The 15939-nt window shown below is 41.8% G+C and overlaps 1 protein-coding gene across 4 annotated transcripts in view; it reads left to right on the forward strand.

Moving 5' to 3' along the window:
- Positions 1 to 10172: 10172 nt before the first annotated feature.
- thoc5 (THO complex 5) overlaps positions 10173 to 15939 on the forward strand; it is a 46543-nt gene continuing 40776 nt past the window's right edge. For all 4 annotated transcript variants that reach the window (XM_041203182.1, XM_041203183.1, XM_041203184.1 and 1 more), the window contains exons 1-5: positions 10173 to 10352; positions 10919 to 11062; positions 13280 to 13393; positions 13880 to 13977; positions 14867 to 15013. In XM_041203182.1, coding sequence (XP_041059116.1) covers positions 10251 to 10352; positions 10919 to 11062; positions 13280 to 13393; positions 13880 to 13977; positions 14867 to 15013 — 605 coding nt within the window. In that variant the 5' untranslated portion in view covers positions 10173 to 10250. The remainder of the gene's footprint in view (positions 10353 to 10918; positions 11063 to 13279; positions 13394 to 13879; positions 13978 to 14866; positions 15014 to 15939) is intronic.

Below are 15939 nucleotides of genomic sequence, written 5' to 3' on the forward strand. Positions count from 1 at the left end.
CATCCTTCTAAACTCCATCGAGTATAGACCCAGAGTCCTCAAACGTTCCTCATATGTTAAGCCTTTCATTCCTGGGATCATTCTCGTGAACCTCCTCCGGACCCTCTCCAGGGCCAGCACATCCTTCCTGAGATATGGGGCCCAAAATTGCTCACAATATTCTAAATGTGGTCTGACCAGAGCCTTATAAAGCCTCAGCAGCACATCCCTGCTTTTATATTCTAGTCCTCTCGAAATAAATGCCAACATTGTATTTGCCTTCCTAACTACCGACCTGCAAGTTAACCTTAAGAGAATCCTGGACTAGGACTCCCAAGTCCCCTTGCACTCCAGATTTCTGAATTCTCTCCCCATTTAGAAAATAGTCTATGCCTCTATTCTTCCTACCAAAGTGCATGACCTCACACTTCCCCACGTTGTATTCCGTCTGCCACTTCTTTGCCCATTCTCCTAACCTGACCAAATCCTTCTACAGCCTCCCCGCCTACACAATACTACCTATCCCTCCACCAATCTTTGTATCATCTGCAAACTTAGCCAGGATGCTCTCAGTTCCTTCATCTAGATCGTTAATGTATAAAATGAAAAGTTGTGGTCCCAACACTGACCCCTGCGGAACTCCACTAGTCATCAACCGCCATCCTGAGAAGGACCCCCTTATCCCCACTCTCTGCCTCCTGCCAGACAGCCAATCTTCTATCCATGCTAGTACCTTGCCTCTAACACCATGGGCTCTTATCTTACTGAGCAGCCTCCTGTGCGGCACCTTGTCAAAGGCCTTCTGGAAGTCCAAGTAGATAACATCCATTGGCTCTCCTTTGTCTAACCTACTCGTTACCTCCTCAAAGAATTCTAACAGATTTGTCAGGCATGACCACCCCTTGATGAAACCATGCTGACTTTGCCCGATTTTACCATGCACTTCCAAGTATTCTGAAATCTCATCCTTAATAATGGACTCTAAAATCTTACCAACGACCGAGGTCAGGCTAATTGGCCTGTAATTTCCCATTTTTTGCCTCACTCCCTTCTTAAACAGGGGGGTTATATTAGCGATTTTCCAGTCCTCTGGGACCCTCCCTAACTCCAGTGATTCCTGAAAGATCACCACTAATGCCTCCACTATCTCTTCAGCTATCTCCTTCAGAACTCTGGGGTGTAATCCATCTGGTCCAGGTGATTTATCCACCTTCAGACCTTTCAGTTTTCCTAGCACCTTCTCCTTGGTAATGGCCACAATACTCAGCGCTGCCCTTCGCTCTCTTGAACTTTGGGGATGTCACTCATGTCTTCCACTGTGAAGACTGACGCAAAGTACCTATTCAGTTCCTCTGCCATTTCTTTTTTTCCCACTACTTCTCCAGCGTCATTTTCCAGCGGCCCAATGTCCATTTTTGCCCCTCTCTTATACTTTATATATCTAAAAAAAATTTTGCAATCTTCTTTTAAGTAGATGTCTGCTGGGGGGCCGCTAGTGTTGGTTGAAGTTCTGTCTAGCACTGATCACCAAGGAAACAAGCTGAATGGTGCCAATTAGATTCTAGAAGCTCTGAGATTCTCATTAACTGTGAGAGTTTTTCCTTTATTATCTGATCATGGATCTCTTTAACAAGTGAGACTTCTGGCTGCATTAGCTTTCAATTCTACTTTTATTTCCTTTCTGCCTTTTCATTTTGATTTCTAAATAATTCAAGATATCAGTGACTCTATTTAATCTGTACACTCAGTCCACTTATTAACTGTGCTAAGCCTTGTTATATAAGAAAAAGTTATTTAATTGAACGTAATGGCCCTGAAGTTCTACATTATTATTGGCATAGGTTTAGTGTATAATCAGGAAAAGAAATCTTTTGGCAGATAAATGAGATGGAAACCATTTTTGCCAATATCACATTCCAAAATCAATCGCTCCAAATTCTCTCAGGCTTTTTTTTAAGCCCTTAATGCTATTAGCTTGCCAAGTTCCAAAATAACTTATTTATACTTTTATATGTTATAATGAGGGTCCATAGTGCTGGAGCCCTGAGTTTTCTGCCTTACACTCTCAATGCATTCAAGGTAAGTTAAACTGAAAATTATAGGGATGACACAGCTGTTGCCAGGGTCAGTTGAGGGGGGCAGAAGTGAGGAGTTTGTGAGCCTGAAGACTCTGGAGAGTTTCAAAAGCTGTTGTTCAAGTTCCAAAACCTGGAGCTCAAGTTTTGGCAGCTGGTGCCACTGCCTGCACATGTGGTCATGTAGGCCATGGGAAACATCCATGACTTCACACATGCCACAGGATGCACATTCCACACAACTGAGCTGCTCTGCCATGCCTTAACTTTACCTTGCAGACAATTTAATATAAACTGGAGACTAGAAACGTAGATTTTATTGCTCCTAGTAAGCTTTACTACTGCCAGTAGCCTTACTACTACTTATGAAACCTTACAATTACTAATAAGTTACCCAAGTTTTGGAATATAAATGAGAAAATACTCACCAACCAATCACTTACCTGTTACTCTGTGAATTTTTCTCAGAGCATGGCTGGTGGACAGACTGAGTCTCCCTGGACCTGCATTCTCTCTCTTGCTTCTCCTCGCACTCTTTTAAATCTCCCAAGGGCTGTTATCTCTCTCTCATTCCTCTTTGCACTGTTTTAAGTCTCCCTGGGACCATGCTCTTTCTCTCGCTTCTCCTTGCTTTAAGTCTCCCAAGCATTGCTCTCTCTCTTTCACTCCCCCTCTCACTGTTTTAAGTCTCCCTGGGGCCACTCTCTCTCTCTCTCTCTTTACATAAAAAGGCTTCAGAGGAGATCTGTTCCCTTAAGATCTCAAGCCACAGTTATCTCTCATTGCTCCCTTACCTACACAAGTTCCGAAATATGTTCTTTAGGGTCAAATCTTGTGTAGAGATTGAAGGATAATAAAGTTAAGATGCTGCTTTGGAAACTGAGCACTCTTGGACTCCTATGAATGCTTTTTTCACTTCAAAAGAGTCTAGAACCAGGAGACAAAGTCTCAGAATAAGGGATAGGCCATTGAGGACTGAGAGGAGAAATTTCTTCACTCAGAGGGTAGTGAATCTTTGGAATTCTGTACCCCAGAGGGCAGTGGGAGCCCAATCATTGAGCATGTTTAAGACGGAAATCGATAGGTTTCTGGAGACCAGTGACATGAAGGGATATGGAGATAGCACGGGAAAGTGGCATTGAGGTAGTTGATCAGCCATGATCAAATTGAATGGCGGAGCAGGCTCAATGGGCAGAATAGCCTACTCCTATTCCTATGTTTCTATGTTCCTAAAATACAATTGTTTAGTACCATAATATTCACAAAATTCGATTGTTGCAAATTTCTATCATTTATAAATATATTCAATGTCCATTTTCTTCTCTTCAAAGTTGTAAACTATGGACTCTGACTGAAAGGATAAGCAGACAGTCACAGACGTTTCCACACCCTGACCTTTCTAAAACTGACTGGCTGAGACACAAGGGAGTGATTCACAGAATCACAGAATTATTACAGCACAGAAGGAGATCATTCAGCCCATTGTGTCTGCACCGGCTCTCAGAATAAGCAACTTACCTAGTGCCACTCACCCACCTTCTCTCCTTAATCCTGCATGTTTTCCTTTTCAGATAACAGTCTAATTTCCTCTTGAATGCTTCAGTTGAACCTGCTTCCACCACACTCTCAGACATTTTGAGTCCGTATGACTCTTCTTCAGAGCTCTTCCTCAACTCTGAAGAAGTTATACAGACTTGAAATGTTAACTCTGTTTCTCTCTCTCTCCAGATGCTGCCAAGCCTGCTGAGTTTTCCCAGCATTTTCTGTTTTCATTCCCATCTTTTCCTCATCCCTGGAACCATTCTTGTGAATCTTTTGGGCACTCTCTCCAATGCCTTCACATCTGCCCTAGAGTGTGGCTCCCAGAACTGGATGCAAGGCTCCAGTTGAGGCTGAACCAGAGTTTTATACAAGTTTAGCATAACCTCCTTGATCTTGTACTCTATGTCAATTCATAATGGAACCCAAGAGAATTTTTCATTGTGCCACGACCCCACCTACACTAAGTCTAATGTGTAGCTTAGTTGGATTGGTGGACACTGCAGCTGCATGTTGAGCCCAGGGTCCAATGTTAAGAGATCTGCAGACTGGCCCGTGTCAAAAACTGAAGAGAAGCAATTTTCAGAGAATTTCTACGCACAAGTACTATTGATAAAGCTAGACCTTTCCAAAAGAAACGTCCTTCTTTTTGCATGGACCTCTTTCTCCAGGTGTAGTAAGCCCCAACAAGCTGGCAAGTCTCCAGCCAAACATGTCATTGGAGGGCAGATGGTCACAGGCTTGGAAATGTGACTAGAGTCAGCAAAGCAACAGATGTCCCATCTTGCCAAAAATACTCCTAAACAATGGGAAATGAAAAGTCCAGGCCAAAGCATTTTGTCTGAGTTCTGTACAACTATTCTGTTTATAATGGAGTGGAATGCAGCATGTCACTGTTGTTGCACACCATAGACCTCAAGAAATAATAATTTGTCTACTTAATCTCACTCATTATGGACCAGACTGGTCATTCCCAGAAGACACTAGTCTAGCTTATTTTAATTCTCCCATGTATATATGAATTTAATTGATGTAAAAACACACTTGCATATTAGAGATCTATATTCAATTTTAACTTTTGCTCCAGATTTCCACTGACCCATCTGGTGCCTTTATAAACTATTCATGCCTTGTTCTTGCAGTTTATGACATTAGGCTATCTCAGTACTCATGCAGGCTAAATGTATTCATAGGCGGTTAAATAATGCATCTTCGTCTTGACAAGTTAACATCCCGGTTATTTTTTTCTTTAAGCAAGTGTTCGAAGAGAGTGTATCGTTTTGCTGCATCTGCCAGATTTTTATGGGGAGGATTTTTCCCTCATCAGGCTGGCATGGGGGTGGGGGCAGGGCCAGGAGCAGCCAGCCAGTGTGAACTGCGCCCTGAAACACTCAGCGCTAACTGGGTGGGGGGGAGGAGAGCGATCGTGGAAGTCAGCATGGGCGCAGGCTCACAGAAAGCTCCCTGAAGGTACAGAGCTGCCTCAGGAAGCTGAAGATTTTCCACATTAAAAATAAAGCTTTAAAAAATAAGGAAAACATGTCCCCTCGTGAGCAGGGAGTGTTTCAAATGAGTTCTGAAAACTTCCATTCTATTTTTAATTAACATCGGAAACTTCATCTGTGGATGAGGTTCCCTCAAGAATCGAAAGGCCGCTTGGCCTATTCACCCGCCCGCCAACCATAAGGTTGGATGGGCAGGGAAAACTATATTTAATTAATTGAGTAATGGGCTTAACAGCCATCTTAATTGTCGGCGGGCGTGCTGCCGACTCCCGCACATGCACGCCGATCGAAATATTGCACGGGTGCGCAGTGACATCAGGGCGCTCACCCAACATCATCGCGCGCTATTTTATGCTCGTGTGTGTTGGGCGAACGCCCGGAAGCTGAGGTGAAAATTCAGCCATGTATCTTGTTCTTTTGCTTTCATTTAAATCTTTTGCCAAACAGCAAAAAAATATACAGTACTTCGCTTTTTGAATGAATTCCAATCTTTTTGTAAAACTTTTATTAGAATTACTACACGTTGGTTCCCCGTTGCATCACCCTGATTAAAAGCATCATGCTGCCTCAAATACCCGGGATCCCTCTCTGCTAAGTGGGCCAAAGTGGACTTCCCATGTCAGCTTCAGCCCCGTGTCAAAGATTTCATCCTCAATCCCAGTGAACAGGGCCATTGTGATGGCCAGGGCACGGTCCTATCTTTTAAGATGAAGAGGCCCACATCTGCTCTGCTCGAAGTCCCTTGAGCTTCATTGGGATTGCAGAAAAACATTATTATTTGGAATCTTCGGCTGTGATACCAAGCCAGACCTGTTCTCCCGGGCATCAGACTAATCCACAAGCATCCTTCCAAAGAGTTTGACAAACATATTAACATGTTAAGTTTTCAGCTCTTATATTTTTATGTCAGTAAGCCAGATTCACTATCAAGTTTCCCAAGAACAATAACATTTTCCTTAAAAATCATCAAGATAATGGACTTGTGTACTGTGTGTGAAATATTTCTCTTGCACCTAGTATCAGGTCAAATAGTTGCTGCACAGGCTAGATATGTTTCAAAATCTCTTTGGTCTTCCCCAGCAACAATGCACTAACCTATTCAGCTGTAAAGAAATTTATTTTTCCCATTTCAGCAATCCTTATATGGCCTCTTTGAATAACATTCTCCAATTAGGGCAATTTTTCACTGTGGACTTGTCACTATTAGAAGGTCCACCGAAACTAGCCAAATAAATTTCACGTTGGACACTTTATTGTGAAACGCCAATTTTTATCCCTCAACCAACATCACTGAAAACAGAAAGGGCCGGATTTTAATGTCAAACTAACAATCAGGCTCATGGTGCTCCACGGTGATTTATGTGTAAACAGTACAGCTACCTCAGCTAAGATATAGATGTGCAGTTAAACACAAATGTACAAACATTGCTGTCTGTGTTGCCCCACTCTACCACTGGCTTTGTGAAAAAGGCATTTTTCTGCATTAAATGTCATGGAGTTGCTGTATTTGCATATGTACAGGCCATTAGCTTAACACCTGTCATAGGGAAATTGCTGGAATCTATTAGTAAGGAGGTTACAGTGCTTAGAGAGCTTAGAAAATCTCAATGCAATCAAGCAGAGTCAACATGATTTTGTGAAAGGGAAATCATGTTTGACTAATTTATTGGAGTTCTTTGAGGAAGTAACAAGCAAAGCAGATAAAGGGGAACCTATGGATGTGCGGTACTTAGATTACCAGGAGGCATTTGATAAAGTTTCACATCAAAGCTTACTATGCAAAATAAGAGCTTATGGTGTAGTGGGGTAACAGATTAGCCCAGATAGAGGATTGGTTAGCTAACAGGAAGCAGAGAGTAGGGATAAATAAATCTTTTTCAGGTTGGCAAGATGTGATGAGTGAAGTGCCGCAGGGATCAGTGTTGGGGCCTCAATTATTTACAATGTATATCAATGACTTGGATGAAGGGACTAAATGTATAGTGGCTAAATACGCTAACGACACAAAGATAGGTAGGAAAGTAAGTCGTGAGGAGGACATAAGTATTCTGCAAAGGGATATAAATAGGTTAAGCAAGTGAGCAAAAATTTTGCAGATGGAGTATAATGTGGAAAATTGTGAACTTGTCCACTTTGGCAGGAAGGACAGAAAAGCAGCAAATTATTTAAATGGAGAGAGATTGCAGAACTCTGAGGTACACAGTGATCTGGTACACGAACCAGGAAATGTTTGTACGTATAGCAAGTGATTAGGAAGGCAAATGGAAAGTTTGTCATTTATTGCAAGTGGAATGGAATATAAAAGTAGGGATGATTTGCTGCAGTTGTCCAGGACATTGGTGAGGGCACATCTAGATATCATGTACAGTTTTGGTCTCCTTATTTATGAAAGAAGCAATTCGGAGAAGATTCACTCAGCTGACACCTAGGATGGGAGGGTGATCTAACGAGGGAGGTTGGACAGGCTGGACCTATATCTATTGGAATTTAAAAGGTTGAGAGGTGACCTTGTTGAAAACATATAAGAGATTAAATGTACTTGACAGGGTGGATGCTGAAAGATGTTTCCCCTTGTGGGAGATACCAGAACTAGGGGTTACAGTTTAAAAATAAAGGGTCTCCCATTTAAGACAGAGATGAGAAGAATTTTTTTCTCTCAGAGGATCATGAATCTTTGGAACTCTCTTCCCCAGAGGGCAGTGGAGGCAGGATCAATGAATATTTTTAAGACAAAGGTAGATAGATCTTTGACTAATTAGGGACTAAAAGGTTATCAGGAATAGGGGGAATGTGAGATTGAGGCCACAATCAGAGCAGCCATAATCTTATTGAATAGCGGGACAAACTCAAGGGGCCAAACAGCCTACTCCTGCTCCTAATTCATGTGTTTGTAGATATGAATTGAACCTGCCCCAGATATTTAGGGCTAGTAATTAAAAACATAAATACCCTTCTAACAGTGTTAAATGTTAATGACTGTCGATTAACTACTCTGAAAATGATCATTCATGTTAATTGGTTAAGAAGATCCTCTATCAGATGCCCTGTTCATTCAGGTCCCAGATGCTCTGTTTCCCTATGTTTTTATCTACTTGCATTTTCAGCTACTTAGTGGGCAAATGGTGTTTGAGCTGAAGGGTGCAGGGGCAAGTTTAACCAACAGAAGATGCAATTAGGTGATTTGCTACAGCAATATTTGGCCATTAACTCCCTGCTGTATGTGGGGCTTTGCTGTGCAGAAATTGGCTAGAATATTTCCAACATTGCAACAATTATTGTACTTCAAAAGTATTTAACTGGCTGCAAAGTGCTTGGCATCATCCTGAGGTGGTGAAAGGTGCTATAAGTCTTTCTTTCTTTAGTTTCAACTTATTCAAACCCCATGTCCAGTAGTAAAGAAAACTTATCCGCGATTCCCCATAATATTTAATAACATTCATGGTTATTGAATTGGAAAATCAATTTGTAAATCAATTTTATTAAAAAGCAGGTTGTAGTTTAAGCATTTAGGTTACTCAATAGTTCATGTCTTTTGTTGGATTCCTGTAAACTTTGCCCCTGTCTTAGCTCATCTGTTGCTGAAACCCTCATCCACGCCTTTGTTACATCTAAACTTGATTATTCCAACACACCCTTGGCTGGCCTTCCACATACTATTCTCTGTAAATGTGAGATCATCCAAAACTTTGCTGCCTGTGTGTTAACTCAAACAAAATCACCTTCACACATCACCCCATACTTGCTAACCTACATTGGCTCCTGACCAATCAAGGTCTTGATTTTAAGGTTCTCATCCTTGTTTTCAAATTCCTCCATGGCCTTGCCCCTCCCTATTTTCATAATCTCCTTCAGCCCCACAATCACACAAGATATCTGCGCTCATCTAATGCTGGCCTATTGAGCACCCCCGATTCTAATCGCTCCACTAACGATAACCAAGCCTTCAGTTACCTAGGACCAAAGCTCTGTAATTCCCACCCTCCACCTATCCATCTCTCTACCTCACTTTCCTCCTAGAAGATACGCTTAAAACCTACCTCTTTGACCAAGCTTTTGGTCACCTGATCTTATATCACCTTATGTGGTTTGGGGTCATATTTTATAATGCTTCTGTGAACGACCTAGGGATTTGTTTTTACATTAAAGGTGCTATATAAGTTGTTCATATTGGAAGTAAAATTAACATTGTCTGCTTCACGCTGCTTCATAAATAATCACAAAACACATTATGTAATCTATGGCCGTTTCCTTCTGACTACCCTGTATGAGCAAGATTAAGGAGTCGAAACGAAGACATTTGGATAGCAAAAAAAGTATGTCATGACAAGGCTTTTACTTCATTTAGCCTCAAAATTTCCCAAATAAGTAGGGTGATACCTATGTAGTTATCTTGTTTGCAAATAAATAACATGTAGATTCTACTTTACAAATTTGGGCTGCTATTGAAAAAACGACCCAATTCAAAAATTAAGACAGTTAAAAAATTAATTCCAGTGGTTATTTTCAACTCACTTCGTTCTGCCAGAATTTTTGAACTTGTAGCTAAAAAGCAACTCCTACCCTCCCCCCCATGTAATCCAAAGACAGTAACTATACAACTTCAATTTTTCAGTGCAAAATCCATTAGTGCACAGGACAAGAACGATATGCAGTTGCTGAAACTGCCCATAATCACAAAAAAATATTTTCCTTAGTGTTAAAAGTCACTTGTTTCTTTACCTCAAGCGCCCCCAATAGGCAGGGAAGACTCCTTCCCACTGCTGAAACAGTGCCCCCGCAGGCGGGGAGGAGCAAACTCCCCTCGTTTGCACGGTGGCAATGCCCTCTGCAGGTGAGAAGGAGTAAACTCAGGCCGTAAATGCGGAAACGGTGCTCCCTGCTGGTGGAGGCGCAAAGTCGATCGGTTTATGTAGAAACAGCGACCCCGACAGGCGGGGGAAGGGCAAAGTCGATCGTTTAACGTGGGAACAGCGACCCCCGCGGGCGGGGCAGAGTTAAACTCCGACCGCAAATTCGGAAATAACGCCCTCCGGCGGTGGGGAGGAGGAGTAGGAGGAGGAGGAGGCGGGGTCTGTTTTTCTTTCCCTTCCGCCTGAGTCGGTAGAGCCTCCGGGGTCACCGGTGGTTCGAGTGCTGGAGCCGGGAAGCTGCAATGTCCGCGGATTCGGCGAAGAAGAGAAAAACCAAGGTGATTCGGAGTGACGGCGGGGCGGTGGAGAAGGAGGTCAGAAAGGCTCGAGGTGATGGCGACCAGGTGGGTGTCTGAATCCGGTGAGGTTGGTGCAGGGCTGGGCGCCGAGGCCTGGCGGGCGGGCCGGCCGGCTCTGCAGCACATTGAGCTGCTTCTGAACCAGCCACAGCCACAGGCACAGGAGGAGGTGAATTCCTCCTCATGGGTGCCTTGTAACAGGATTTCAGGACGTTAAAGACAGGCAACGCTTCAATTGCTTGGGGGTTTTGTCTGGAAATTGCTGCTGGAACCGCTTGTTGTCTGGGTGGTGGAGCGTCCCAGCCCCTCTTGTTTCCCTTTGAAAGGTGAAGTTAAAAGATAAGTCCTCTCATCTAATGTTTTGTTTTTAATTTTAGGAAATGCAGTTTCAGTCCCCAGAGTGCTGCTATCACCAGGCCAACTGGTTAAAGGTGGTTCAGTCGTTGAGCTGAATGAAGCACCCATTTCCTCCCAAAAGTCACCCTGATCTTAATCACGTTTATCCCTGTGTCACTGCACTTAGCCACTTCTGCCTTCAACTGTTAATAGTTGTCAGTCACTGTTAATAGTATTTAATTTGTACGAATTAGTAAAATACGCATCTGTTTTAGGAGACTAAATCTTATTGTGAAGAAGTGGAAGTGGAGACACGAGACCCTGCTAAAGACTACGACCTGTACAAGAAAACCTGTGAGGATCTTCAAAGGTTGATGGCTGAGATTCATGAACTAAAGAGTAAAGGAGGAAAAGAGGCTGTAAGTAGAACTCAATTTACGTAACTACACAAGCGAAACACTCTGGGTGCCAGTGTCTGTGGAGGAAGAGAGTTAGTGTTTCAGGTCAATAACCTTTCATCAGAGCTGATCCTGCTAGCTCTGTGTCTCTCTCCACAGATGCTGCAAGACCTGCAAAGTATATCCATCATTTTCTGTTTTTATTTACATTTACAGGATTCCTGCTTTCCCAAGTGAAGAGCTGTGAAAGCAAGAGAAATAAACCCCACAACTAATTCCAGATTGTTTTTAAAATATAATATGAATTCATCTTGGTAGAATCATTTCTAACTAGTCTTAGGTGTTAAGACTAGACAAGCTGTAAAGATATGAGAAAGCAGGAAAGTAATGGGATAGTATATAAAATACTAGACATTTTTCCCAAGAGTCTGCTGAGAGAAGTTGGAAAAACTGTGGACTTGATATAAAATAGTATTGTGAGTTTGAATATGGTACTGTATAGTAGTTTGCTTCATGCGTCTGCTGCCCTTGGCCCTCTAGGTAGTGGAGGTTGCGGGTTTGGAAGGTGATGTTGAAGGAGCCTTGGTGGGTTGCTGCAGTGCTTCTTAATATATGATATACACTGGTGGTAGAGGGAGTGAATGCTTAAGTTGGTGGATGGGGTTCCAATCAAACAGGCTGCTTTGTCCTGGATCATGTCAAGCTTCTTGTTGGAGCCGCACTCATCCAGGCAAGCGGAGAGTATTCCATCGCACTCCTGACTTGTGCCTTGTAGATGGTGGACAGGCTTTGGGGAATCAGGTGGTGAGTTGCTTGCTGCAGAATTTTCCAGCCTCTGACCTGCTTTTGTAGCCACAGTATTATATGGCTGTAACAGTTCAGTATTTGGTCAGTGGTAACCCCCCCCCCCGCCCCCCCCGCCCCGGCTACCTGTGCAAAGCTCATGCCTTCAGGAACTATTACCTAAAGATGTAAGTGGAAAATGAATCAAATATCATTTAAAATAAGCAACAGGAAGAACTTATTTATACAACTTGCGCTGGGCAGGTTAGTAAGGACAAAAAAGGGGTCGGTTCACAATATCATTGGATGCCATGTTGAGAGAGGAATGAGCTGAAGTTGGCCGAGAGGTTATATTTTGTCCTCAATTTTGCTTATGTCTTTTAAGAAGTGCAGCTTTTGGTGTTTATTGCTACCCTGTTGATGACGTTTTGGGGAAGTTAAAATTGACAAAGTGAATTGCCCTTGTCGTTATGTGCTTCATTTGTCATAATATGAGTAGCAGGTTCTGTAAAGTGAAGCCAAAGAAAACTAAAGATCTTGCTGAGCAGGTAATTGAAAGTCTCCGCTTAAAATTTATCTCTGTTATGAGTAGCAGATTAAACAAAGGAGGAGAGTGTGTGTGCTGAACTCAGTGTTGAGGACAAAGTATAACCTCTCGGCCAACTTCAGCTCATTCCTCTCTCAACATGGCATCCAATGATATTGTGAACCGACCCCTTTTTTGTCCTTACTAACCTGCCCAGCGCAAGTTGTATAAATAAGTTCTTCCTGTTTTAAGTTTAGATCATCATAAATTGAACTTATGTGCAAAACTTGAATGGCAGTTCAGCCATATCGGTGCTTTCTTCCTATAAGACACATTAAGTGAAAGAAAGAAGCTAAGCATGTATATTAAGAACATCTTTCACAACCTCAGAACCTCCCAAACTGCTTTACAGTCAATTAAGTACCTTTTGAAATGTTGTCAGCATTGTAATCTAAGCAACACAGCAGCCAATATGCACATGGCAAGGTCCCGCAAACATCAGTGAAATAACGGACAGGTAATCTGTTTTAGTCATGTCAGTTGGAAGATAAATATTGGCCAGAACTACGGGGAGAACTCCCATGCTCTTTTTTGAATAATGTCATGGGATCTTTTATGTCCACATGGTTGCAAATAGTGCCTCGGTTTAACCCCTCGTGAAAGACAGCACCTCTGACAGTACAATACAGTACTCCCTTCGTACTGCACTGAAGCATCTGCCTAGGTTAGGTGCTCAATTCCCTGGGGGTTGGTTCTTAAACACATGACCTACTAATACAAAGATAAGAGTGCTACCCAAGAGCCAAAGATGACGGTGCTCTTTGTGGAGCAGGAGAAGCACAGGTATGACGTCTTCCTGTTTCCAGTGCTAAGCACATGCTTTATGTTTGATATGTTTGTGCGATTTCTCATTCTTTTCTTTCTTACAGTCAGCAGAGATTGATGAGCGGCGGATCCAAAGCTGTATTCACTTCATGACTCTAAAGAAATTAAACCGTTTGGCTCATATTAGGTTAAAAAAGGGTCGAGATCAAACTCATGAGGTAAATGAGGTTTTGCAATCCATTTCCACTTTGGGAGATTACTGTCTCAGAGAAAAATGCTTTTGTTTCAATCCTCAGCTCCAAAAGAAATAGAATAAAAATAGGACCCTTTTTTTGGTTTACACAACCAGACTTTTTTCTTTTATATATTTAAATTTCCACAACTGCATTATTGATCAGTGGGGTAGCTGTGTCATTGTAGAGAAACAATAATTATTTTTATTTTCCAGTAGTAATTATTTCTGGAATATTAATCCAATATATCAGCCTTCAACAAATCAAAGTAGCTACAATTATTGTTATTGCACCATAGTCAACAGACTGGCATGTTTCCAATTGGCATGAAATAGCTCTGGAATACCATAACAACTTTGAAAAACTTTGTATGTTCATTCGGAATTGACTTTTATTTTGAAATAGTAGTGTAAATAAATTGATCCAATTTGTACACTTTGGATACTAGAGACTCTAGCTGTTGTTTCTCAGGCCAAACAGAAGGTGGATGCTCTTCATCTTCAGCTTCAGAATCTTCTATATGAGGTGATGCATCTTCAAAAGGAAATCACCAAGTGCTTAGAATTCAAGTAAGTTTCCCTTATCAACAAGAAAGGTTTTCAAATAGTTTCTTGTTCTCATCTTTAGTTTTACTGCAGCCAGGTGGTCTGTTTTATTGATGCTTGTCAAATCTCATCAATATTGTGGTAATCCACTTCTTATTTCATATTGTTCATTGTCTCAAATTTCTCCACTAATATTTCATCCCAGCATTCTATAGTTTAAAGTGCTCCTTAGGTTTGGAAGGGCAGAGTGTATATTTGTACAACTTGGTATCGTACATTAGCAGTGACTTAGAAAAACATGTCACTATGTTTTAATTCATTCCGTTTCACTGGCAATACCAGCATTTATTGCCCATCCCTACTTGCCCTTGAGAAGGTGGTGAGCATTCTTCTTAATCCACAGATACTGCAATGTTTCAAGTGCTCCCACAGTGTCATTGGTAGGTGAAGTTCCAGGATTTTGACCCTAAGACAGTGAAGGAAGAACAATATATTTCCAAGGTAGGATGATGTGTGACTTGGAGAGGAACTTGCAAGTGGTGGTGTTCCCAGGTCCCTGCTGCAATCGGTAAAGATCACAGGGTTAGTAGGTGCTGCCAAACAGGGCGTGGCAGTTTGCCTCCATGTAACCTGTAGATAGAACACACGGCAGTCACAGCACACCAATATTGAAGGGATTGGATATGTAGGAATCTGAAGGTGTAAATGAGCTGCACAAGCCACATTATCTTTCCCCTTGCATTTCATGCCAGATGGGCCCCTCAACTAAAATACTGGACTGAATTCGGCTCTCTTCATATGCCTGAATTAATTCAATTCTTTAACTTTAGTAAAACTGCAGATTTACAAATCTACAATCTTGATAAGATTGAATGGATGTGTCTAATTTCTTTACTTCTGTGCTGTCTTTTAGATCTAAACATGAAGAGATTGACTTGGTGAATGTGGAGGAGTTCTATAAGGAGGCCCCATTAGACATTAGCAAGCCTAATTTCACCATGAATGATCCACATCAGCAAACTCTGTCTCGCTTAGACTGGGAACTTGAACAACGTAAAAGGTATGGTAGTGATTCAATACAGAAGGATGCCATTCAGCTCATCATGCTTTTTCTGGTTCTTTGAAAGAGCTGTCCAGTTAACTCCATTCCCCTGCTCTTTCCCCTAAAGCTGAGCAATCTTTTTCCCTTTTAAGGATTTATTGAATTCCTATTTGAAAGCTATTATTGAACCTGGTTCCATCACCCTTCCATGCGTTGCACTCGAGATCAAAACAACTCACTAAGTAAAAATGTTTTTCCTCAAACTACTGATCTTTCTGCTATTGGAAGCAGTTTCTCCTACTTTACCAAAATCTTTCAAGTTTTCTCTTAACCTTCTCGGCTCTAGGGAAGTAATTCCAGTCTGTCCACAAAATTCCCTGATATCATGCTTGTAAATGCTTCTGCACTTTCTCCCAGTCCTTCAAATGCTTCCTAAAGTGAAGTGCTCAAAATTGAACACAGTACTTCAGCTGGGGCCTAACTAATATTTTACAAAGGTTTAGCATAACTTATCTGCTTTTGTGGTCTATGCTTTTTAAAGCCAAGGATCCATATGCTTTTTTAACAGCCTTCTAAAATTGTCCTGCCACCTCCAGATTTCTCTGTTTGTGCACCTCTTTAAAAGTGTAGTAGTTTATATTGCCTCTCTTCGTCCTTCCAATCAAAATAAATCATTTCACATTCCTCTATTAAGTTTCATCCCATTTCATCAGCCTGTTACTAACCACTTCACTGTTTACTACGTTTCTAGGTTTCTTGTCATCTGTAAACTTTGACATTGTGGTATATAAAATGGTTATAGCACAGGAGGTCATTCAGCCTGTCTTGAACCTACCCACTCTTTGCAAGAGCAACTCTGCTTATTCCAGCCCCTGCTCTTTCCCCGTAGCCCAGAGATTAGAGATTTTTTTTTCTCTTCAGATGCTTATCCAATTCCTTCTAAA

Source organism: Carcharodon carcharias, chromosome 13 (assembly GCF_017639515.1).
Source record: "Carcharodon carcharias isolate sCarCar2 chromosome 13, sCarCar2.pri, whole genome shotgun sequence".
NCBI lineage: Eukaryota > Metazoa > Chordata > Chondrichthyes > Lamniformes > Lamnidae > Carcharodon > Carcharodon carcharias.